General features: G+C 38.8%; 1 protein-coding gene across 1 annotated transcript in view; it reads right to left on the bottom strand.

The window, feature by feature from the left end:
• The window catches only part of USP7 (ubiquitin specific peptidase 7), a 73,526-nt gene that overhangs the window by 13,425 nt on the left and 33,274 nt on the right, over positions 1 to 26,827 (bottom strand). Inside the window, exons 3-21 of the mRNA XM_048320775.1 lie at positions 23,417 to 23,615; positions 21,881 to 22,019; positions 21,101 to 21,189; positions 20,269 to 20,377; positions 14,382 to 14,512; positions 11,915 to 11,969; positions 11,313 to 11,393; positions 11,128 to 11,218; positions 10,261 to 10,343; positions 8,719 to 8,828; positions 7,701 to 7,857; positions 6,676 to 6,820; positions 5,955 to 6,085; positions 4,715 to 4,849; positions 4,408 to 4,509; positions 3,615 to 3,720; positions 3,173 to 3,265; positions 2,303 to 2,370; positions 1,277 to 1,377 (exon numbers count right to left, since the gene is read on the bottom strand). Coding sequence (XP_048176732.1) covers positions 1,277 to 1,377; positions 2,303 to 2,370; positions 3,173 to 3,265; positions 3,615 to 3,720; positions 4,408 to 4,509; positions 4,715 to 4,849; positions 5,955 to 6,085; positions 6,676 to 6,820; positions 7,701 to 7,857; positions 8,719 to 8,828; positions 10,261 to 10,343; positions 11,128 to 11,218; positions 11,313 to 11,393; positions 11,915 to 11,969; positions 14,382 to 14,512; positions 20,269 to 20,377; positions 21,101 to 21,189; positions 21,881 to 22,019; positions 23,417 to 23,615 — 2,125 coding nt within the window. The remainder of the gene's footprint in view (positions 1 to 1,276; positions 1,378 to 2,302; positions 2,371 to 3,172; positions 3,266 to 3,614; positions 3,721 to 4,407; positions 4,510 to 4,714; positions 4,850 to 5,954; positions 6,086 to 6,675; positions 6,821 to 7,700; positions 7,858 to 8,718; positions 8,829 to 10,260; positions 10,344 to 11,127; positions 11,219 to 11,312; positions 11,394 to 11,914; positions 11,970 to 14,381; positions 14,513 to 20,268; positions 20,378 to 21,100; positions 21,190 to 21,880; positions 22,020 to 23,416; positions 23,616 to 26,827) is intronic.

Here is a 26,827-nt window from a genome sequence, read left to right as displayed (position 1 = left end):
AAGTCAGCGACAGCGGAGAGATAGAGATGAAGTTTAGAAACCTTTTGCAAGAGCCACCACGGATACACAGTAGGACTGATGCAGTCAGCAGTGACCCCAGAGCCCGGCGTGTCTGTGCGGTCAGGGCCCGGTGCCCTTGCCTGCTGCGCTGCTCACTCAGCAGCTGGCCCTACTCTTGATTCCTGTGGGTTCACAGCACCATCACAGCAGGCACCATCCCTCCCTCCCACCCTGGCACATCCCTGTGTGTCTGTACTGATGCTGCACAGCTTTCCATGAACCCCTGTATCAATTGCTTTGCACAGAGGCCAGATGGACAACATTCCTTGGCACAGAGAGGCAGAACAGTGGGCACAGGGGCTGGTTTGGGTCACTCCTGACTGGTACCCCAACTTCTCTGCAGAGAAATAGCACCAGGGTACAAGCTGTGCACTTACCCAGGAGTCAGCAGCCAGCCAAGGGTGCATAACACCAACTGGGTCAACTGGGAATGCGAGTTCCAAGGCATGACATGAGAAATACATTCATCTCACATAATCTGGGGTAAGAGTGCTGAAGATAGACTAGCTGGCTTCCACCCACTGTCAGCCCATGGAGAGAAACAGAGCAACACAGTTGGGTGTGACCATCAGGAGTGAGAGCATAGAAATGCTGATTTATAGCCCCGCCAAGCTTATGAAAGATCCCTTTATTGGATACAAGATGCAGGAGTTCCCCTTTTGCCTTGGAGAAATCTCCAGCTGAAGCACCAGCACATCTACGAGCTGCACGTGCTCAGGCAAACTGGGAGCATCTCATCACCACAGAGCAATAAGGAACTGACTGTGAACATAACGGAGAGGCAAAAAGGGAAAGCAATTTAGCATAGTTCTGGGCTGAAAGGAGCTCCAAGAGCCTTGTCCAGTGGCCATGGTACTGAGCCCAGGATCTGAAATGCTGGAAGGCTCCTCAGTGTCTGTGTTACAGTGGCTCCAGTATAAAGCTGCACAAATCAGATGCACTGCTGAACACACTCTGGGAATATTACGACCTATTTTAGGTTATTGGTTTTCTAAACTAGGAGGACACCTTTTCCTTAAGTAATGTGGCACATGATAACTCAAATACCACTGATATTTGCTCATTTCCCCTTTGAATAAACAAATGAGAACTGCTGAGAACACATCTACTGCTGGAATGTAATACTTTGCTCTTGACAAAAAAGCTTAAAGGAAGTTCAGCTTTCAAAGTGAACCAGTTTTTTAATTGCAATAAGCTGCCACCTTAAAATACATACTTCTGAAACACTATGATGTCACCATCCATGAGTTCATCAAGAGCTTTATCAAGAGATACATCATAGTCTTGAATCCTTTCTGTTAAATTGGGTTTAACTTCCTGTAATAAAGAACAAAAATTATTGATCACAGAATAAACAAGAGACAAAAATAAAGGTCACAAATAAAGGTCACGATAGTGAAGAAATCATCAGATAAGGTAACCTGTATGTTCTTCCAACTGAAACAAATGGATAGATATCTATCCATACAAATCAAATGCATGTATTATAAAATATCTATACACATATTACATATTTATACTTGCAGGCTGACTTCTTGGGATAGAAGCACCTATGTAAACAAACTAGAATGACACTGTAATCCTGACCTGCCCAGAGCAAGGAGTACAGCTTTGCTTTTTAGGATGGCAGTGTGTGTGCTGCCCTGGAACCACAGAGAGAGCAGCAGGACTGCTACCAGAAATTGCAAGAAAAACCCAATTCCTTGTTCTTCCTGTAGCAAGGACTTTGCCTTGGCAAGATCTGCATCTTCAGCACTCAATAAATGTAGCAGTTATGAAGATTTATTGCTTCTGTATTTGGGCAGAAACAGCACAGCAGAGTAAGGATTTTGTTTGCTGACTTCTTAGGGAAGGAAGGAGAAGATGCAACATTTTCTCAACTCCACTGTCTAAGGTGGGCACTGAAAACATGATGGCCAATAATGTCAGCAGCATTAGCTCCTCTAACACAGCAACACAGGTTTAGCACAACAAAGCTGCTCATATAGAACTTCATGGAGATTTTTTTTTGTTTTTGAAGCCTTACACTTCTATCTTATCTGCTTAATATAAAATCTCTTTTGAAGTTAACTCTCTGCTGCTACTCTGTTGCAGCACGGTAGACTTGGAAGTTGCAGATTACAGTGCTGATGATTTATAAATTACCATTGTTATAAGCAACTTTTTTAAATTAATAAGTCTTTTTTCTTTCTTTACAGCATGCAAAAGACAAAAAAGTTACAAAAAGTTTATCAATCCAAACCTCATAGAGGATAAGGTTAGTTTCTTGTGGAAATCCTGCTCTCTCACACATAACTGGAAGCAAGTCACCTGTTGGGGGAAAAAAAAGGAATGTGAAATATGTTGCACGAATTGCTAGTGAGACCAATCACAAAAAGGAGAGAATCCCTTTTTTTACCCTGGGCAGATGGTTCTACAATGTCTAAGCCCTCTAGGTTAAAGTTTCCCTTATTGACATTCAACCAGAGACACATTTATGGTTTCTTTCCACTTAATCTGAACAACAAAAATACATGCAAGGTCATTGAAAATCCAAGAGATGAAGTAACACTGCTCCTTCCCCAGAGAAAAGGTTTAGTGTCTTTAAAAAAAAATTCATGACAGCTAAAATTAAAAACGAGACATTCAAAATGACAAACTAAAATATTTTTAGTCAGTGGGTATTTGCTGAATTCCTTAAATGGACCCATATGAAAACCAAGGCTCACACACAATTCAGGCTGAGCAGCTGCTCAGGCTGCCATAGTGAAAGGTTGTAGAAGAGTTATTTGAAAATCTATTGCAAAAGTACATTCCAAAAGTATCAGAACAGATAGAGGTAAGTATGAAATCCCAAAGCTTTACAACAGGTCCAAAACAGCTCTTTGTGGGCAGTAACACCTGGTGAGTACAGCAGCAATGAACTGACCACCAGCGGGGTTCTGAGGCTCAGACCTGCAGAAAATATCACTGACACAATGTGGGGACAAAACTACTCAGGTGCTGGGTGAAATAAGAATTTGCTTCTATGGTGTACCTTTGGTTTCAGTGATGGAATTATTATTAAAGTATGTGCAATCTACTTTCATTAAAAACTTCAGTGATAGCACTGAAATTTAAATTCAGAACTCACGTATTTTACAGGATATAGGGGTGTAGATATGTCCACAATAATTCAAACTCCGAGTCTTCGGATCATACATCTTCAAAAACAACATTACATCATCTACAAATTAAAAAACAAGATTTAATTTTAAGTAAGGCTTGGGGAGGGGGAAGGAGATCACCTAGATATTTTTATTTACACAGTAACAAATACATGTCTTTGATTTATTAATTCGGTGCTCTTAAAATATAGAGAGAAATTTATTCAGTGAGTCTAAAACATGCAAAACATGTCTTCCACTTCAAGAGAAATGAAGGAAAAACTGCATGAGAAAAATTAATTTCAGCACTGTAGTCGTTTGATGGATACATCAACCACATTATTGAAAAAAGGAGTGCACTATGTTTCTGGAGATATACCCAAAATGGAAGTGTTTTGTATTTCAGAAATGTTTAGACCATATGCTTACGATCTTTATCAAACTTGGGCAACGTTGCTCCAGTAGCAGCCATCTCTGGATCTACTGTTTCCAAAAATATTGTCCATGGATTCTCATTGTCACTGAGCTCAATCATCTATGTAAAAGGATGTGAGAGAAGAAAAAAAAGTCTCTGAAGAACATAATACAAACCTGGTATCTGCATTTTAATCAGATACAAGAACTTTATGACATTCTACAAGTGGGAGAGGTTTTTTTCTAAGTTGTGTTAGAGGAAGTTTATGAAGTTTATTAAGACACACAAATATAGGTATAAAACTACCAAAAACTTTGATGAAGCACTAACAGTAGGTTTTACTTGAAATGAACCCACTTCTTTATCATTTAAAAGTTGACCTACAGCTACCTTTACAGTGGCAAGGACATTACTTTGTTTTAGAATAAAAAGACACTGAAACCAATCTCTGTCCTCAGTGGTATTTACACACATTTTACACTTCAAGCAAGAGAATTTATTAAATCCAGCGGGTTTGCCCCTTTTGGCAAAGGGACATTTCTGTTTTAATCTAACATAAAAAAATCACGATCACACCTTTTATCCACAGAAGAAAAATCATGCACCAACCACACTCCTCTGCTTCCTATCCAAATTAATCCACTAAACCTCAAGTCTTCCCAAGTATCAAGCTTCACCAGATACAGTGAAATTAATTTTAAATTAAAAGCCTGAAAAATCTTATGTCTCAAAGTTAGATATTCTTAAAGAGAACTAAAAATCATGGGATATGTACAGAAGTAGTATCATCTCTCAGTGACTACTTACCGTTTTATTGCCATCTGCTTCATTATCTAACATTGCAGGTCTTTTTGTTCCATTACTTCTTGCTTGCATTGGCCATAATCTGATTTGATCCTGGGGAAATCCCTAAAATAAATAAAAATTGTGACAGGAAACGAAATCAAAACAAGGGAAAAATAGGCTAAGATGCTTTTACTAAACTCAAACAGATCTTCTGTGTTAAAACGTCTAAATTATGATTGCTGTCAGTATGTGGAGAACATAAGGGCTATGAAACAACCATAATGTAACAAAATACATATGTGCTGGTATTCAGCTACAGAAAACTCACCATTGTTTGAGAGAGGTTTTGAACAAATTCTGTAAGTGTGGAGTTTTTTAATACTTTGAAAACGGTGTATTTCACTTTTTCTTCATCATACATATCATTGCCTTGGTGACCACAGAACTGATCCTCTGCCACTATCTGAAAAATGACATTTAAAGGTTACTATTCAGATTAGCCCAGCTGCACCACATAATACCTTCTCAGGATGCTTTACTGTGCAGCCTCACTGGCCCTCTGGCACAGTGCTAACACTATTCATGTTCTCAGGGAGTAAATTTGCAAGAATACAGATTACAATGAAATTAAAAAATTGTGATTGATAATCTCATCAGTGCAAGTAATTAAAATACATTAATTCTTACAAATCCCAAGCAATTAAAAACCAGTCGTGCTTAGATCCCAAGTCTTGGAATGTGCTCTAACAATCTTGACACGTGGAGAAAATAAAAAGGCTACATAATTCTGTGCCTGGTGTAATGCAAGGAGGCCACCTAACCCTTCCCCTGCATTTCCCACAGCTCCCCATCACTCTTTGTTAACAGAAGCACAAACTGTGCAATGCTGCCAGTGTCCCACTGCAAACTGCTCAGTGCAAATGCAGTGCAGAACAAGCTGAACTTGACCAGTATCTCTGCTTATCAACACCAGAAAGAACAGGCAAGGAAACATGGAGGCCCATGGAAAATGGGTTCTATTTTCCTGTACCAGATGGGTTCTGGAAAGAGCCATAAACAGGGTTCCTTAAGGCAATTCATAACAATCTAGTCCATCTGGCTTTTCCAAAAAGATAATTGCAAATATAAGCACTCTCTCCTTCTGCTTCTACTTGATGAGCTCAGTTTGGCAGTAGTCCAGACCTGCAGCCTATGGCTAGATACATTCTAATTTTAGAAAATAATTCCTGAAGGAGATAGAAGTGCAGTGGCAGGGCAGCCATTTGAAATAACCTGGTCCTTTTCCCTTTCACCTGAACTTACTATTTTCACTCACAAGCACAATAAAAATTCTAAAGAAAACAGAAATGTTTATAACATACAGTACTGTGTGTTTTATTATGATTCATTGCATATGTAAATATACTTAAAAGCACTAAAATCATTACTTCTCTTCAAACACTACTTCGGAACAAAAACTTAAAAAAAAAAAAAAAGGAAAGAAAAATCAAGGTTTGCCTCCAGGGTGGCTCAATATTCTAAATTTTCATGGTAAAGTAGTTGTAACTTAATCTGCTTCAAAAGCTGACCTGCACTTGCATATAGAGGTGAGCTTCCTGCCTCTCCTTCCTCTTCTGAGCTTCTATCCTTTTCTCTTCTTGTAGCCTTTCTACAAGTTGTTGAGGAATATCGTGGTCGGTGACAGGCTGCAAAACTTCACCTACAGAACAGATTTTATGATGTCATTTCAAGATTTACATCAAACAGGTTCTTTTTCATGGACACTTGACTTACTTCTGATTTGAAGTCAAAACCAGCTTTCTTTATCTTTTGCTTAAAAACATGGTTTGGTATCATCATGCTTTGGCAACACTGAAGCACTTTCTACAACAAGCCAAAATGCACTACCTCCACGAAATATGTATCATAGACTTTTGAATGAAATATTCAGTTCAGAATTGAAAAATATTTACCACCACTCCATTTTTTTAGCATATATATGTATCTACATGTTTACAATCAATATGATTCAATTCCATTACTGAAGTCAGTTCACTAAGTTTTCCATTCTATAAACCAGCCAAGGCTGAAGCACTTTGTAGGTGCCTTACTGAGCTAAAAGATGACACAGAGCAAGCAGCACATGCTTTCCAAAAGTGAGAGAACGGCCGGTTGATCCCATGGGATCTCTCCGTTCTGACTGTAAATAACGCAGTCCTGTTGTATAGGAAGACTGCCAACAACTCAAGAGGTAAAAAAACCCTGACTCCCTGCCTGGAAGTCCCCCTGGAGCACAGAGAGGACACGTACTGAGCTTGGACTCCCTGATGTACACCAGCATGTAGGCGTTGGTGCAGTGTCGCACGGACAAGTCGTCGTCGTGCCCCCCGTAGTTGTGCTCGATCGCCTCCTCCTTCGTGCATCTCGACACAACATCATCATCGAATTTACACCACTAGGGAGAAAGTTTTATAGAAAGATGATTTTACATGTAAAAACATATTCCTGGATGATAAATTAATCCTATTTCTGGCATGTCTTTCAACTCTTTGAAGTAACTAAAATTACTCTTCAAGCGGCATGACTTTCAAAAGGAAATCTAGTTCAGTATAATTTGCGCTACCTGCTACTTGTGCTCAGCATAAGGAAGTCCATAAATACCAAACCTTTACTGAATATTTTACAGTGAGTACCAAAAGCACAATAATTATTCCAGGAAGCTTTTCTTAAGACTGTTATTCAAATAGCTAGTTATTTCTGCAGGAAACAGAAAATTGACCTTTTCTGTTGTAAAATGAAATAAAAAGCAGTGATGTACAAGTCATCTAGTAATTATTTGTACATTTAGAGCAATATACATCAAATTTTAAATTAAAACAATATGGCCAATTAAGAATAAATTAAAATAGCAACAAATTCCCAGTAAAATCTGACTTTTACTGTGAACAGTCAGGTACACACAAAACCAGTGAACTTAAGGGAAGAGGTACCTGACCTATAAGTGTCCAATCCAATCAAGTCACCTGAACCTGGGACAGTGGGACATATACAAACATGCTGAACTTCTGAGTCACAGAAACATTGGAAATGCTTGTATTTCCTTCAGCAAAGTCAGCCTCAAAAAAATGCTGGATAAAATCTGATCGAAGTAGAACTTCAACACATACACACACAAGTGAAAGGATTTCCTCAGTTAAAAAGTCTTTTGCTAAGAGTCAAGTGTGTCTGCAGACTTTTCTTTTAGGGGACAAAACTTCTAAAGACTTGTCCATTATGAAAACTGCATATATGCATCTACAACACACAAATACTTTTAGGTGCTTTTCAATACTCACTTTGCCATCGCCCTTTGGATTTAAGTAAACAACGTAATGTCCACCATGGTTATCTCCACTGTGTACTAGAACTGCATGGAGAATGTAATTTGCAGGATCTTTAGGATCTGTTTTTTGCAAAAATTCATCTAGTGGCAACTGTTCAGGAAATTCAAACCTAGTTTTGAAAAGAATGAAGACAACTGTATTTGTACTTAAGATAGACATACTTTATTATGCACGTATTATTATGGAACATTATGTGTACTCCTAAAGCAAAGTATAAAAATTGAACATGTTACTGTTACAATGCCATTTCTATCCAAGACATACTGCATACAGTGGCAGAATTTATACTATTTAAATATGGAGTAAAAATAAACTTTTTAAGCAGCTCAGGAAAGTATACCCTCAGTAACAAGGGCAAGAGCACTTGAATGAATTAGGGCTGGTTTGGATTCACTGTGTCAAGGCAAAAGCTTTACAATCTGTTGTTTTCTAGCAGACAAATGCAGCTTTTCTTGCACAGGTACCACTGGACTGGAACATTACTCTGAAATGTCTCACCTTGGTGAGAATGAGATAATTGCAACACACATTCAGTTTACAACCAACCACGTATCTCCTCGAGAAATTATCAGCCTCTACTTACAGTGAGTGGGCAAATGGCTCTCCCTCCATCCATGGAAACAGATGGAGGGCAAGCAGGTAAATCCTTATTCATCCTGCTTACTCTGGTGGCAGCCTAGCCACAAACTACCCAAAGAATGCTACACAAGCCATTAAAAGATGCAGTCACCTGTTCACAATCAAAACAATCACTATAAATTACCAAGCATTCAATTTGTCATTCTGAACCTCAACATTCAACCAGTACACCTTTAGGGAACCTCCCCTGTGTGTGACTGCACACATCTGCCTCTCAGAGTTTACTCAAAAACAGGATCTTAGGAAGCTATTTTTTGGTAAAATACATTCACAGGTCTAAATTCTGTTAAAAAAACCCCAACCCACAAACTAAACCAACCAACCCACTTACCTATCATTTATCTTGATGTTTTGGTCAGTCTGAGGATCATACATAAACCTCATGAGCTGTAGGTGTAATACTGGTGGCAATGTTAGGAACTTCACACCTTTCTCTGCCTCCTAGACATTTTAAAGGAAATAGAGGGTTGAAATTTCAGGATTTTTAGCAACTCAAAATAGTTGTTTGCCACAGATACTCTTCATATGGACTTTTATAGACTTGATGACACAATGTGCACCAGAATGGTTCAAAACTTGGGTGCAAGTTAAGTATCCTAATGCTGCACCAATCTCCCATGAGCTACTCCAGTAACACAAGAACTCAGTTAAATTAAATTTAGGCCATTCATACAAGCATATTTGGACACCTCCCTGCATTAAGAGCAAGTTACCTGCATAAATAAAATTGAGAGAATATGGAGGCAAAAACTCATTTTTGATCTATTAAGAATTTCATGTTCATTGCATCCTGCCAACAAGTATTTGGCTACTGTGCTGCACCTTCCTAAGAACAGCTAAAGAATATATAGAACATTACTGACAAAACCTGGCTGTGGTGGCCAGTGAACCTACATTACAAGGGACAGAGAGTTCTCAGTAAGACCAGTCCCGAGTACCACAGGAACCACTTTAGGTTTGGGTGACCAGAAAGGCTTCTCCCAGGATGCTTGTTCTGTTATGTTAATCTATAACATAATAATCTAATATCATTTTATATAATCTATAATCCAGTTTGGATTCCCCGGTTGGCTGTTAGCCTCTACCTCTCGTCACTCCCCCAGAGATCCCCATTGGTCCCGTTCCCTAGTCCCGCCTTTTCCCCGCCCCCGGACAAAACCCCGGTTCGCCTTTGTTCTCTCGTCTTTGCCCCTGAATCTTCGGCAGTGTAGAAGCTATAAATGCTCCTGCTGGAACTCATGCAAAGGCCCTTCCCATCTCTTTGTAACCGACTTTACACTGAAGCAGGCCATGCATTTGTGTGTGCGTGCATGCATGTGACCCCACAGAGCTGGACAGAGACAGCAACACCTGGCATGTCAAAGCTGCAGAAATAAGCTTTAGTAAAACATTATTTATAAAGGACTTCAGCTTACTCCAGTGGGTGCAGCAAAGTGCAGCTGAAGAGCTCAGAAACACGTGCACACACATAAATGTTTAATTTTCATGGGTTCATTTGGTGTTCTTGCTGAGGATACAAACATGAGCTCTCCAAAGTTACTTTTAGAGCTATGCTGCTTTTTCACTTGACACATGGAAGAACAGACTACTCATAGAGGAAGAACTTCTCAGTCTTGAGACTGGTAGAAAAGTGAACCATTCTAGAAACTGGAAGACTTGGACCTATAAAACTCACTACTAATTAAATTGCTATAGAATCAGAGCTCCATTTTAAGAAAACTAACAGCAAATAAGAAGAGCTACATAAAATGCTTGTCTAAGAAGCATCATCACCAAAATCAGTTGATAAAATCTAGAATGGGTTTTGCAACACAGCTGTGTTATCAAGGATAAAGAAATAAGATTTAAAACCAGGTAAAAAAAATAACAATACCTGCAAGCCATGTTCTCCTGCATCATACTTGTTATCACCATCCAACTGCTCCACTGCAACGTAGTCAATGAAGGACTCAAAAACTAAATGAAAAAGAATGGGGAATTGTACAGAAGGAGGAAAAAAAGTAAGTTTCCTCTAGCCTGCAATGTATTAATCAAATGACATATTAGGACATGGCAGTTTGTGTTTGAATATTTCTGTCCTTACTTTAAGTAAAGTTTTACATTACTTAAGAATGTCAAGAAATGCACCATACTGCAGGAGCACATCTAAGAATATCGGTAGATTTTAAAATCACAGTTACAGCTCTCTGCCACAACTCCTCACTTGGCAACTGTTAGGCATCAAGCCAGATGCCTCTGTTTGCTGGACTCTTACACATCCTTTTCCATGCCTTGTACACCAAGGGCTCAGTAATGAGATGGTAAGGGACCACTGTTATGCTGTTCTGAGTAGTTCAATCTTTTTTCTTGCTTATTACTATGGTCAGGTCTAAATAAGACTCTATTTTGTCTGAGTTCATCTTTATATATAAATTATAATTACTGTGACAACACCACTGTGATCACCATGGCACAGTTCTCTGACACCAGAAAATTTCTAAAGTTCTTCAAGTTTTATGAAAAGATACCAGTAAGAGAATTAGGGAGGAAAGAGCAGGGAAAGGAAATGGAATAAGGGAAAAAAAAAGAAATGTAATGCAGGCAAAAACATTCTCTGCATTGAAAATGTTTTCAATGAGGTGTCCTAAAGCAGGTATTTCCAATCACTGTGCACCAACAAACCCATTTGAAATCAGCAGGCACTAAAGTTGTGCAACATGTTGTAGTACTGGATTGGTGCATATCACAATGTGTCACTTACTATTTTTCTTTCCCTTTATACTTAGCTGGATGTCATAATAATCTTCTATTCGTTCAGATCGATAGTCTACGTGCTTGCATTGGATATAAGACTGGAAACAAAAACGAAACAACAGGGAAGTTCAATTTTATACAAGTAGAAAGAGTTAATTTAAATTATTTTTGAGAAAGGTATTAAATACATACCACCATCTTCCCTCTGAACAATTTAGGGATTGTGCCTTCTACACACGTGCCTTTCATTTTATTTTCCACATTATCAAGCAGCTGAAAGAAAAATCAGTTTTTACACAAGACAAACTTGCAGTTTTTAAATTTATTCATCACACACACATGATTACTTGACTGATTAGATACTAAGTCTCTTGGATAAAAACGAAATATTAGTCTATTTGTACTGGCATCTCCTTTCTAGTCCTTTAAATCCTCCTCCTCCCCCTAAACTGAGGGCTACTCCATTCCTTTGAGTCTGGAAAACCCCACAGATGTAACAATGCATTTCATCTTCAAAACTGCATTTCTCTCCACAGCTATAAAAGTACCACTAGCACATGCTCCAGCTACTTTCAAGCTTCCCTACTGTTTACAAATTCCTCACCCACAAAAGGCCACAAGCAATTCATTCTTAAAGAGGAACCAAGGCAAAAACTCTGTCTTTGAGACCTAATTTAAATTATTCAGGGCCACTATTACTCTGATTGTTCCTAAACTATATCATACATATATACACACAATTTCAAGAGACAAATACATACATCACAGATCAGCAAGAAATAATATAAACATACCACTCGACATAATTCCTGGACATCATGTTGCATGAAGCTGTCTAAAGTTTCCCACCTTTGTAAGGCAAATAAATAAAAAATTACTAATTATGAAAAAAACACCTCAAAAGACATTTTTCTGATTTCTTTGCAGATCAAGAATGTAAAACACAGCAAGATGTAAACACTGAGATTTAGGACTGGCTGCTGCACAGGTTCTTTAGTTGTGTAGGAAGAAGGGGCAGTGAACTCGTGAGACATTTTGGCAGCCGTTCTGCGGCCACCCTCCTTCTCCTGTGTGGGACTGGGGACAGGGACTGGGAATGCACCCAGAGCCAGCTGAGGAGGCCACAGCCAGGCTGCTGCTCTTCCAGTCTACAACCCAGTCTCAGTTCATGCCAAAAAGCTCTTAAGAGAAGACTTGGGAGCAATTCAATGCCATCAGTTTCCACAGCAGGTTTCCAGCTGCCTCTCTTCTGAGGGCACTTCAGGTGCAGTCAAGTATCATTTAGGGATTATTTCAGCACAGGAAAGGAAGCAAATGGATTTATAGGAAAGACTGGCTCCTTTGTGCTCATCTAAACAGTTAATCCTGGGCATGCAGTAACTCCAAGGAGGCATTCAGCTTTCTGAACTGTCCATGTGCAAACACACTGTGTGAAAGCAGAGGTAAGGGCAGCAGGCTCTAAATGCCTTCTAGCCAGCATGCCACACAGCAGCAAGGGTGTTCAGCACTTCTGCCTTCAATAAAACAAGAGTAACATGCTTCTAGCTCCAGCATTAAATACTCCTGTGAGAACTGTAACTTCAACTCAAGAAAACTTTTAAGTTCTAAGTCTCTGACAATTTTTTTAGCAGCAGTCACCACTCCCAACTGTAGAAAATAAACTCTGTTGACTGTAGGCTCCAGCTTCAGTGGGATGTTCCACCCTGGCCCTGGAACCAGCACCAGGGTGACCAGGAGCAGTGCTGACTTTATCCTCCCTCACACTCTCTTCTCAGTGACTCACCCCCACTGTCACACGGCAGCAAATTAATCTCCAAAGTGTGCCAACAACTGTGCGGGGTCCACACTTAAACAAGCTGAATCAAGTGACTTGTCAGATAATTAAGAATAGAAAATAATGCCCTGAACTCTCTAGGCTTTACACACTAGTCAGCTCATAGGACAAACCAAAGAAAAAGGTCACACACTAAAATTAGGATAAAGAAGGGCCCCTTCAGACATGGCATCATTTTCTACTTAAAGAGGTCAAGCTTAGAAATTCACAACACTCAGTAAAAAGTACTACCCTAACCAGCATCTATCTAGGTAGGGCCCACAAGGCCAAAAACCCCTCTCTGATTCAATGATGAGGGAAGGGGAAAACCTAAATCTTCAAACACATTCTAAAACTCCTTCCCAAGAACAAAAGCAGGCATGAACACATTTTTAAAGCCCTGCTGGTTTGGATATACATTTAAGCATCTGCAACACCCTTGGGAAAGGTCTCTTCATGCTACTGAATATGATACAGTTGGGATCTTAAGTGAAGATGAAATTTTACTCTATCACCAAGTCCTTCCAATGTAACGGGACAGCAGGAGCACTGATAAACTAAATATACAGTGTGCTAGTAGGAAGAGGGTATGGTCAGATAAACAGACAACACTGAGGCTACTGATTTCCCTTTAAGATTCCCCAAAGGGGGAAAAGTCAAGGTTGCAAAGACACAAGGTTACAAAGAGTGTTTCTAGGACAGAGCACCACTACAGGCTGTAGCAGCAGACACAGGATGAACACGGAGGACAGCTGTGTGGAAAAGATGATACAAACTCCCTAATGTGTTTTGAACTAAAACAGTGCTTGTCAATATTACTACAAGACTAACCTACAGTGAGACAAAGTAATACAAAATCCAGTATTTTAGAACAGATTTTAATAAAATCCTACTCCACACTTATAGCACATGCAAAGAGAAGACCTGTAAAGGTTATGCTAATGTTAGTTTTTCTGTCCTAACTTGTGACTTTGATATGTTGTAAGAAAATGTTACAGCAGCCAACAATGTACAACATGGACATGCAAATTACTGCTATTGCACTAAATCTAAAACAGATTCCATTTTAAAAAGATATTACCAATGCATGAACTGCAATGTTTCAACAACTGTTTTGTTCTGAATTTTACTTAAGTCAAATTCATCACACAATGTTCAAGTAACAGATAAATTATAACCCTGCTATTAACAGCTCTGTTTCTGTACCATTCCCCTTCCCAAAAAAAATCTGACTTTTGGATCAGCTGTCCTTAGTACTGGCTACAAATAAAAACCTATCCAAGTCAACTACAGAAAGTTAACAATTAACAATAATAACAATTAACATGTTATATTAACACTTCTCTGCACCTCTCTAAAAATAACCTTATTAAAATAGAACATTTTTAAAGAAAAGCTTTATGAAGCCTGCAAAAGCCCAATAAATAGTGCAAGTTTCTGAAACTTACCCAAATGATTTTGTTAACTTTTTAGTTCCAACTGGTTTGTCACTATGTTGCAGCTCATAAAACACTCTTTGCAATGCTAAAGGAACACTTTTGGATGAATCATCTCCTTCTGTGGGCATCATGTACACAGCCTGAAAAAGCATTTAGTTCAATTAGTATCAGAAAAGTTTATTGCTCATCCTATTTAATGCATTCTTTCCTCTTCAGTGACTTCCTTCATAGAACTCAATTTAATCAACACTTCAAAAAAGTCTGAAAAAAAATCTTGTACTGTAGTGTAAAAATGTTAATTGTCTGGAACAACTCTTCTTAGAGCACAGTGGTTAGAAAGATGTGAACAACAGATTCCATTCATGGTTATTTTATCTAAATAGTTCCCTTATTCCAGCCTAGAACAGTAAATGCACTAAAGCATTTAACACCTTCAAATAACTCTCATGCCTGGTATGTCTGTGCAATCATCACAGTAGGACCAGATATACCAGTCAATACTACAGACTTTTGAAAATAACTGGTATTGTGAAAAAGCAACCACATGAAACCATAAAGGGCAACAAGTGAACAAAAACAGAAATGGCCCACATGGAGAAAGATGTCAGAGGAAGCTCTGAGAGCTCCCGATACATTCATTCCTACTTAACGTCATCACTGTCCAGCAAATAAACAGCTTAACAATTCAATTCACTGATTATACTGATCTGTGAAGGATTGAGAACAGAGAAATTACACAAATAGACCAAACAGGGATTAAGAGTTCAATAGCCATTGAAATGAGATTTACTTTTTAAGAAGTGTACATCAATACATCTAGGGACAAGGAAGAGCAAACAAAAGGTATTTACAGGGAGATGTTCATTTAAGAAGCATAAATAATAAAAAGAAACAGACAACCCTGTAAGGAGATTAGGCAACAAACGAAACTAAAAAAGACCCCAATATTAAGTAGCATATGAGAAAATAACCTGTTAAAAACAGAAAAATTGCCACCTGAATTTTTTTCCTGTGAAACAACAGGGAACGATCCATTTCTGTGAGTGAAGTGCTGAACTGGACCTCAGTGACTCTCCCTCAGTTTGTGCATTAGCCTGAATTCCAGAGGTGTGCAGCACATCTAACTTACCCTGGACTTCAGTTCCCTAAATATAGAGCAAGGGTAGCACTTCCAGCAGGCAGCTGGGAATTGCTGGGCAAACACAGTCACTGCTACAGGACAGCTCAGAGTGATGGGAATCAGATGGGACAAGCACTGGATGAAGACAATGCTAATAGAAAAAGAACACAAGGTTGTGGCAAAAAAGAAAAGAAAAACAGCAAAAGAAGTTCCTAAAAAGTTGACAGGTCCGTTTTCTATTCCAATTCTGAGGATCCACTACATTTTCCAAAAGTACAGCAACAGAAATACTTCAAAGAATAAAGAAACTGTCATCAGAGTATCTACAGCAGTAAGATGAAATAAGAGAAATAATTTCATAAAGAAAGCAAATTCCTGATATTCTGACAAAAAAAACAATGGTTAATTAAGCCACTGTAAAGTAATGTGATAATTCATGTGACTGTATCTTTAAAATTTTTAATTTAATTTTCAGAAGTTACCAGTTAATAGAGATGACCTAAAACAGAATCACGAACACCAGTAACTTCCAATTTTTATTTCTACTCAGTTGCAAGCTACACTGTTAGTAGTACTTACACATACAGAAAGGAAACATTAATAAAAATTACCTGAAATATATCATCAACTATATTCTGAAGGACAGTCAACAGAAGTCTTTGTTAGAGTAATTTTAAGAACAATAGCCCAACCTCACCCTAATGGCAACAATAAAAAAAGTCTTTTGCTCTACTTTGGGATTTGCTTAAACTGCTTTTATAAATTTTATAAATTGAAGAAAACAGCATCTTCAATTTTATCACTGGCAACAGGTTTTAACTGTTGAAACTCAATAACCCTTCAACTTTTTTAATGTGTTAAGCACTGCTTCAAGAGTTTATGGTGATGCAGTCTGGAAGAGAACTCTGTAGGTTCTGATCTCTGTTCCTGCCCATACAGGTGCCAAGTTCAGAGTGGGGTCCAGGTGCTCAGGATCAGATCCAGTTAAATTCTGAGCATCTCCAGGAATGGAGATCCCACCACCTCTCCATACATCCTAATGTAAAGCTGGACCCTGATTATGGAAATTTCCATCCTAAGATCAGAACATTCAGCTTCAAAGCAATTCAAGTAAGCTAATGAAGTAAATAATTTCCAATTGCTTTATGTTTATCATCCAAATGCAGAATCCCAGTTAACCAGATCAATCTGGGCAAACTCCAATTCAAATTTCACTAGCTAGGCTTATACCTCTGATTTCACAAGCAAAAATTATTTCTTGCTTTAAAATATGAACATCAAAACAAGTCGCCATGCTGAAGAGTCAACTTTAAACCTCTTCCTGTACCTGGTTTATGAACCTTTTTAAGAGTGGGTGTCACTGGTTAAAGGTAGAAAGAGAAACAGTTCAACAATCAAGTCTCAAATCTTCTGAATCTCTATCACCAGCCCCTATTAACTTCTTTGAATATCTTATTGTAAATTCTTTTTTAAAAAAAAATATATATCGACACTTGCTATGTTTAAACAAATAGAAACAGGGTGTGAAAATCAAGTAATGAAAAAATGCAAATATAGTCACTGCTGATACATTCAAAAAATAAATACTAAAATGCTAAACTTACAGCAGGCTAAAAATCAACATAGTGATTGACTCTTCCATCAAAAATGCATAAACTGGAACTCAGAATACCTTGACAATTAAACAAAATTAAATCCTTTGCCTTTAGTTCCTTTTTTTTTTTTTCATGTTTTTCTCATATACCATCTGGACAATTAATTCCCTTCCTGTATCTCTCAAGTAATATTCAAATAATAATTTACAATTTACTTATAATCACTACATTCCAGCTGTCATTGAATAAAAACACCAGTTTTATTTCTCTGGAAGTTCTACATGTGTTATGACAAAGCAGACATTTAACACAGCCTTTCTTGGCTCTTCATTCTGTTTGTGTATATAGGTAATATTGGAGCTCATTTATCTAAGTTTTTCTCCACACTACCACTTTTTAAGTATTATCCTCTTCAAACCTTTATTTTTATGCCTTACCCTCCCAAATTCTGAAAGCCTGACCTCAAGATAAAGGAGTGAGGCATTCTGATCCACTTAAAAAAGCAAGGTCTCTTAATTTAACACCTGAGAAATTCCCTCAGAAAATGAATACAAAAGAGGGATAAGGACATGTATAGGCATACTGACAGATATGAGAAAAATTTTAGATATTTATATAATAAAAGAATGGTACAGGTAACTTTGAACACATTGCTTAAAGCCAGGAATTACTTGAAGAAGGGAAGAAAATACTGTGCATGAAATTCCAAGGTTAGGTAAAATATATTGCATAACCTTAGGAGAGCCAGGAAGAAATGGACCAGTACTTAGTATTTTAATGTAGTTCTATCACCATTCTACAATGCTCTCATGAGTTGTAGGGACTTTTTCAAGGGAACCAGCAAAAAGTTCCCAAATGGACTGAATGCAGCCACAAGCACGGACAAGCTGGAGGCACTAAAGACAGTTCTGGGACAACTCAGGTAACAGACCCCAGGATCAAACCTGGATCCCTCTGGAAGTCACCACTGCCTCTTGCCTACATGGACTGCAGTTAAGCAGAGATTATCAGTCACAAACAACAAATAACAATATGCTCTAATGTGAAAGTTCCTTTCTTTATACCCTACCACTAAAGCCACCTTGTTGCTTAAAGGGGAGGTCTCGTTTCAAACCCCCAAGAACCTCCTATCTGCTATCTGGAAGCAGAGCAGAGAAGAAAGGACCTCTCCATCAATCCTCACCCACGCTTCCCCAGGGCCTGACTTTCCATAGGTACGTGCCTGCCTTTGCTATTGTTCATTGCTTCCCCAGCTCTGCTCCTGACAGCAGCTTCTCTGGGAACAAAGCTCTAAGTAACAGCAACAGAAATCATTATTTCTTCCAAGGAAGGAGGATTCACAGAAATTATGGAAACAGTGAGAAGCAAACCAAGGATACTGCACGTTTCATTTTACTTTGGTTTAAGAGGAACGAGTTTGGTCAAAGTGAAAACAAAAATGTAAATAATACTTTTTCCAGACAAGGCAATTCCTGATTCTTCCTGATCTGTACCAATGCCAAGTGAGTGCTAAAGCTGTCTAAAACTGCCACTGTCATCTGTTCTGTTTGGAGGGGCTCTGAAAGCCTGAGAAATGAGCAAGGAATTGGGTATACCAGCTGAGTCCAGGAACACTTCCATAAAGGAAGCTGCAGCTACCAACTTTAGTAAATTAAGTTTCCTCATATGGTCACTAGCCAGATATTAAGAGACTCTAAAAGCTGCTATTTATTTTGGGGCTGGGGAAGAAGTGCAGGGGAATGCCTGGTAAGATTAGTTCAGCTGAAACCAATCTGTATTACAAGAAGAATTTCTTCTTCACTACCTCATGGTACATACTGATTTAGTGACTACAAGACAATCTTGAGCAAGCTACTCAATTGCATTAGATGGAGCTATTACAAAAACACTTTTTTCTCTCAAGCAAAGTGAAGTTGTCCAAAAAAGTAAAATGCACAAACATTGAGTGCTGAGCAGAAAGAACAGACTTTATAATGAGTGATAAACTGAATGAGTAAATTATACCTCCTGCAAAAAAGAAACAAAACAGGTGCATCATGTAAAACAAGACAAGTGTTTATCTCTTGTCCATGGCATTGGTAAGATCTCACTTACATTCTACTGGAGTTTGAAGTGCTATTTTTTTTGCAGCACTTCAGAGTAAACAGCACATTGCACATTGCAAAGACAGAAAACAAATGCCAACTGGGACACTTACAGGCCACAGGGATATAAATAATAACATGGTGGGAAAATAAAGGCAGTGGAAAGCAGGTACATTGGAAAGGGAAAAGAAAGCTTAACTGAACAGCAACAACTAGTCTACACAAGAGAAAGCCCAAGTTAGAACAGCTCATTTTCACCAAGAGACAGAAAGTAAGTGTAGAAATGCACACAAGGATGAATTAGGATCAATAGGACACTCCAATACACTGAATAGTTCCAAGTTATTTTTTTCTCCCAGTACATCCCCTCTTCTAGATCACCACCTCCAATAACAAGTCATCACTTCTGTTTTTAATCCCAGTGAGGGCACTGCACTGTTTTAAAATTATACATTATCTAGTTATTTTATTCTGGCTTTGGATGAGACATTTATTAAAAGGTATTCAAAGAAGTTCTTTCCAGCAAAGAAATAACATCTACAGTAAACAAAAAATATTACTAAAGTAAATATAAAATTCAGTGTTTAAACTACTGAAAATACAATGCTTTCCATCACTATAAGGATGGCAATCATAATAACAAAAAATTCTGCTGCATAACATGAATTTCAAGATGGAGCAAATGTGTATTTTTGTGCATTGTTTATGGGCTGAGAAGCCATAATTCCCTATTTTAACTATTTCAAAAAAGGGAAATTACTTCCATCTTTTATCTGCAAGATTAAACTCCTTCTCCTGCCCCCAGCAATTCCTAGCAATATTAGCACATAATACAGTCAAAGAAACACCCCCTACGCTCAGGTCTTCTGCAGGTGCTCTGCCTGCTTCCACAAAAGACAAAAGCTTGTGTTCCACACACTACAAAAGGGAGCTTCCTGTACTCTGCCTGCAGTACGGCATGCATGACCATGTAAGTCACAACTCCTCTGAAAGGATAAAGGAGGCAGAAGGATCACACAGCTCTGTTTTGAAGCATTTATAAATGCTAAGTAGAACAGCCAATGTTACAATCTCATGTTCTTTCATGTATTACTTACCTTTCGTAGCTGATTTGTGAAAAATAAAGTCTGTAACAAGCTGTTCATGTAACAAGTTGCTCCCTGGTTCTTTAAGCCAACATATCCTGTGTGCTTCTTTGAATCCCACCTGGAAAACAGTTTGTGGCTGAAACCAAGAGAGTTCTGTATTGCCAATAATAAAGAGTATTTGTTCTAAGGTACTGCTGCTGGTAGATACCAGCTACTCTTCAATTGCTACTGAAGGTTCAAATAAACTACACTTCATTACTGCCTGCCAGTAACAACAGTCTTTGCAATGAAATGCTTAGTGATTTTATTACTTTTTAAAGAAATATGTTCTATATGGCAGAAAAATTATGTCCTATGAGAGAGTTGTGGAACTCAGAGCTGTACTTTTAAGGGGCAAGTCTGCACCTCTGTACAGCCCCATTGTTTACAAGTGCCATGAAGGGGAACAACTGAGATGAAGCAGTTTTACAACAACTGCAAACCAAGGCAAGTTAGACAGCAGAGCCACCTGGCTGCACCTGAAACCCCATCAGCTCCCACACCACAAATGCTCGGGCCAGAGCTGCAGAGGTGTTGAATCACAAACCAACTCACACAGAAGCTGAGTTTCCACAACATTTTGCTGACTCGTGCAAACAGAAATTTAAGCTATAAAAAATCTCTATGCGACTATGAAAATATTGCCATGTGAGAATTCATCAATTAGTAGTGACAAAGTGAGAATGTCTGATGGGAGCTACAAATGGCAATAACACAAAATACTTGAATCATCTCAAGCAACATAAAAATGCTAGAATTAAGAATTTTGAATATTGATTTGTTTTTAATCAAAAATACTTACGCTACTCCGTGTGGAGCATCTGCTTGAACATAGACTTCAAAAGTAACTTTGTCCTCTTCTATAAAGCCTTTTTCAGGATCAGTAACTTCCTGTAAAACAGGAGTGACACAGGAACATGAGAAGTGGAACACGCATCGAAGCATTCAGTTAGACATCGCTTTCTAATTTCCAAGCCTGAGCTATCAGTAATAATAAACTGAAGAACACCAAAGCAGCTGTTTGTCAGCTTGCTACGTTTAAATTCTTTTTCAGTGTCTCAATGCAGGAAACTTGTTGTTGCCTTTTAAGATTTTGCAGTAGTTTTTCAGTTTTCAATTATATAAGTTGGTAATAAGAGTTGGTAATCAAATGTTCTAGTTCTTCTAGACCATATTCCAAAATCTTTGCAAATGCTTAAAAAACTGTCAAAATTCAAGAGAAACCTCAGTAATATTATTAGGGCATTAAATATTTGTACACATACACAAAGAACATATGGAAATGCAAGCAAATGTATGTTGCTCCAGAATGTCATTGACTTTCACAAAGTGAAAACAAAACACAAGCACTCAGATAGACAGAAAATAATAATGAGGGACTATTTAAATTACAACATAAGTAAAAGCACTCTATAAAAATCAAATTAATACAGTAAGAAATTGAAAAGAAATCTACAGCAATGATAGAAAAAAGTAACAGCTTGGGGAAAAAACCCCCTTGCTATCAGCATCTCAGTATGCAGGAGTACAAGTACAAAACTGCTCCTATCTAACATAAACTAATACATGTCCAATTACTTACACTCCAGGCCATGAAGTTAGAAAAGCCCCAGTCATTCTCCTTATGAAAGAATAAGTGACTAATACGACGACTGAATGATTTTTCATCATCCTTGTAGTTTATTATCTTGAGAACTGCTTGTGCATGACAGGACCATGACCTATAAATACAGAACAAACACTTGAAACTCTTTCAAAATCAAGCTTTTTATAGTTGTTACATAATTTTTTTTGTTAGGGATTTTTGGCACATTACTTTCACACACCGGCTTTTTTTTTCTTTTTAGATGTTAATTGTTATTGAGGGCATGAACCTCTGGGGCTTTCTGAAGCCACGTTATGAACCAGGAATGGAGATTTTCTTATGGCAACAGTGTTGACAAGAAAGTGTGTCAGTGACTTGCAGGTTGGTTTAAGAAACTGACGGCTCTCCCACATGAGTTAGTTCTGATCAACCTCACTGCACATGGACAGGCCAACTCCAAGTACCCTTGGTGTCTACAGAGTGGGAGGTCTCAGCCTTTGGTAAGGAAAGGAGGAGGAGCTTCTACCCTTTTTCCCAGAAGGTAAACTCCCCAACAGTAATTGCCTCAGCAGCACTTCTTCATGACCACTGGTGCTCCAAACCACCCTACTCGTGCAAGGCAATCAGTCTGGATACCAGCTCAGACAAAGTCCTGTCACTGTCTCATGCAGTGACACTGATGCTTGCTCAGCTCCACCAGCTGCACCTTGGTTGGTACTTCTGAAGATCACATTGTCCTTTTTCTGTAAATACTAGGATGTGAATCATGTCCTGTGACTTGTTAATATACTTAAAACTTTTTCTTTACATTCTGCCCTGAGCACTCACCTCTAAATCATAAAAACAATGAAGAAATGCAACTTATTATTCAGAGTAAACAAGCTTTGTGAGATTCAGTGTCAGAATGGGAATTACCCTATTGGAAAGGACACCTGAGAGGTCTGCACTCTTCCTAGATAAGCTACAGGAATGGCCCAGAAATTTGTAGTTATTTTTAAAATTTTTTCTATTATTTACAAAAGCAGTCAAAGGTAGCCAATGTTGATTTGCATGCAGGACTCCAAGAACACACATGTGTTCAGATCTTGCTGGATGAGTGATGAACTCCACTTAAAGAGAGGACTCATGCCCTGTTCTGCCTGCACTGGTAGCAGTTACCTGTTCACACGCTTCACAGGGCAGCATTTATAGCTTGGCATGGTTAGAGAAGCTCCACTTTCATTTGAAATAAACCCAGAACTTTTTCCATGCCAAGAAAACTGTCAGTCAAGGACTTCTCCTTCAGCAAGCATATATCTAAATTCTACCAAAAATTTCTAGTTACACAAGCTGATTTTAGCTCATCCTAAAGAGGGGATTATTCTTACACTTTGAGATTTAGAAAGGTGGGGGATAAAGGGGACTCAAGCCCTTGCAAGAATTCTCTCCTCTTGCAGAAAGCAAGGCGAAGTATTTTTTGTAGATGTTTGTATTTCTTGCAATAGATTAACCAGTATCAAGCGAGGACTTGTACAATAATTAAAGGGGTCTTACGTGGAATCAGATTCAGCATTGCACTGAAGGAAGAATCCTACGCTTTTTTGGTGTGGTCTGTCCGGGTAGAGGCGCGGCATAACCATGATCTTCCATGGCAAATTCCGCACGAAGCAGGGAGGGCTGAGGACTGACTCACTCAACCTGTTGAAGCGTTCGACTGTAAACTGAAATGTTGCTTCTGATCGCCAACTTGTATCTGTAATACACACACACAATTGTTTGAAACACCTCATGTTCTTCACTCCAAGATGGCCAACATCATCTAACATGAGCATGTTTCATGTGGTGGGATATTGGAAGGAACAAGAACATCCCCATCCCAGTGAACTACTTAATTACTGACATTCCAATTTTTTAATTTTGAAAAACACTGCAACTCCCTTCAGGCAAACAGGGCGCTGCAAGACGTGTCCCTTTTGTACACAATTTCCTTAAATGCTTCTTTAGCAGTAGGATTTGTTACCACTCCAGTTTCTTCTAAAGCAGCAGATGCAGCAAGACAGAGACATCAAATGCTTTACAACTAAATCACAGCCCACTCTAACTCTTCTTGTTGTGTAGCATCTCTACAGCCCAGTTTAAGTCAGTTCCCTGCATGAACCCATATGCACAAAGGAATTTGACAATCTGTTCAAATGCCCTGTTGATATCATGTCACCATTTAGTTGGTTTTGGCTTGCAACAGTGTATTTTAGAACAGATGAATGCCACAGGTTGGTCATTGGATTTTTGTAAAATCTTATCAGTTTGCCGAAAATTAGCTCAAGAATGGGGTCCTGTATTCTTTGTGGTATGCAAAGACTTCAGAGATTTTTAGTGGTCTAGCACGTAATTAAACGAGACTATTTTTTTTTAAAGAGCTTATTTTGACACACACGATTAAAGTAATTTTGCCTTCTTCCCACATACCCAATTCTTCACCTACCACAATCTGCTCTGCTTCTGTAGTACACAGCTATAACAGGGTGCTGGAGACTGCGACAGTTTCAGCAAGGCGCAAGACCAGGCTCTCTCTATTGTGACACGCCTCATATTGCACTCAGGGAGAAAAAGCCTGAAACTTATCCCAACAACTCTACAGGCCAGGGATGCACAAGATACTCCCCTCCTTTTCCATGGTTCCAGTCTGACATTCATGTAACACTGAATGCTGCTAGGCTGTAAGGAGATTGGACAGGCACGCAGGGCAGCACGCAGCACCCATGGTCACCCTGCTGTTCTCACTGCACCTATGGGGGATGCACAACTGAAGGTGTGTGACACATGCAGTGACACCTGAAATCAAAGAGCACTGAAGGACAACACCACCAAGCCAGAAATCGGATTGTGAAATTGTGACAAGGAGCACAGCACAATAAAAGTGTTCTTTCCGTACACGGACAGCAGTCGTTTACTCAGCTTGGCACAGCACCAGAGACAGCGCTGAATCATTTTTTCAAAACACAGGTGAGTCCTGATTGCTACCTTACTTAAAAAATGAAACACTGTTGATTACAACAATGTAACAGTGTAAAGATTATACACTTCATACTGAAAATTACCAAGTTTTATCCACAACTGCCAGGGAGCTATGACAGATTTCATTCTTCTCCCTTGTGAAGCAGTTTTCAAGCAGTTTCCTACTCCTGAACTGCAACACAGAGGATTTTTTTGTGTATGGCCTGGCAGCCCTAAGCAGTCCAATTGTCTCTTGAAGGTACTACAGCCCAAACCAGCTTCCTATCCCCTCTACTAGTGCAAAGACCTTCGTGTTGCCCTGTGCTGTCAGCTTCCTCAGTAACTTAGGAGTTCAAAGGATTACTCTCTCTTTTTTCCCCACCTGCAAGTGCAGCTAAATAGCGGTCTGTCACCTACTTAAAAACTGCTCTCTTCCCAGTTTCACTACTCACTGCCTGTTGACAGAGTGAAGAGCTGATCTTCTACACCCAAGAACCTGGCAGGCTGCAGACAGAGGAGCTCTAACTTGATTTGCAGCCAGGATAAAACAAATCTGTAACATACTTGAAAATTTAAAATCAGTCTTGCATCACGTGTATCTCAAACCAACTTGAGGCCACCTCCCTACTCACAATCATGATCAGTGCTTCTGGGCTCAGTCTGAGCTTCCAAAAAACGAGCCAAGTTTGCTTTCTGCCTCCTTTGATGCAGCTTTCAGAGCACTTCAGCACAAGGATGCAGCAGTGCTGCTACAGTGTCAGCTAAAAAACGCAGCCCACGCTGCATCTGCAGAGGCTTCAGAGAAAGTTTGCCTGTATTTCTTGATTTCTTTTCAGGAAAGCCTGTGCATGAGAGCTCACCAGGGAATGGGAACTCTTCCTTGTAAAATATTTGAGCAATCACTAGTAACTGCTCCATAAAAATGCAGCCTCGTAACACAGGTTAACCCCAAAATAGAAGCTTCTTTAAAAATAACAACCTTCCTTTCTTTCCAGTAAGCCCATTTCTCTCTTCGCAAGTGTAATGATTTAAAAGAGGAATTTTACTAGAAAAAGAAGTTTACATAGCAAATGTGACAATTATTTTGAGTATGTCAATAAATAAAGCCTTTTTTTGCCATCATGAACGTGTCCTCCAGATTCCAGTTACAGACTGCAGCTGGCAGGAGGATAATTTAGCAGTGACTGGCAAGTGAGACTTTTACGAATCCCTGAACTACAAACTGAACACAAGTTAGAAAGGACTGATCCCACTGACAATACTTGGAGAAGTTACATGCAATGGACTGTCTTTGCTATGTGGAAAAGATTTTTTCATTGATGTGATGAATGTTATATTCAGCATCTTCATGGAACAAAGATCCTTCAAACCACAGATCCAAATACTGAATATGATCCATTTTAAGACTGAAACACATATTTAAATGTTTATACTTCTGGGAAAAGCAGATTTCTTTATCCTCTTAGTAAATGATGCTACCTTTAAAGTGCACTGGGGTTATTAAAATATTCTGAACCTGAATTATTAATGGAGGAACTGGCTGAATATTCTATGAATATTTTAATAATGATCCAAATACAGCATGCAATACCAGCATACGGCTAAGACTGATGCTTCTGAAAGCCTTCTTGCCTCTGCAATTCTTCACAGAAATGAGACTTCAGGAGGTAATGGCAAAGCTGTGAGTTTATGTTTAGCTAGGGACCTTCTGTTTGAACTTTAACTTCTAAGAGAATTTATTCTATGTGTTGCTTTGAATACTGATGTACTTGCAAACAAAATTTGATCAGAGCCTTGTTTTTATTATTTTTTACTTTATTTGCAGAAGCTGCTATTCCAGCTTTTAAAGTCTGGTTCATTTAAGTCATTCTCCATACAAAGCACAGCACAGTCCTTCAGCTGGTCCTTTTAATTGCTAAGACTTCATACAGAGCAACAACAGGTACTGGTCACAGTGCTTGAGAGAACACA

Source organism: Corvus hawaiiensis, chromosome 16 (assembly GCF_020740725.1).
Source record: "Corvus hawaiiensis isolate bCorHaw1 chromosome 16, bCorHaw1.pri.cur, whole genome shotgun sequence".
Taxonomy (NCBI): Eukaryota; Metazoa; Chordata; class Aves; order Passeriformes; family Corvidae; genus Corvus; species Corvus hawaiiensis.
This window is presented reverse-complemented; position numbering and strand designations above follow the sequence as displayed.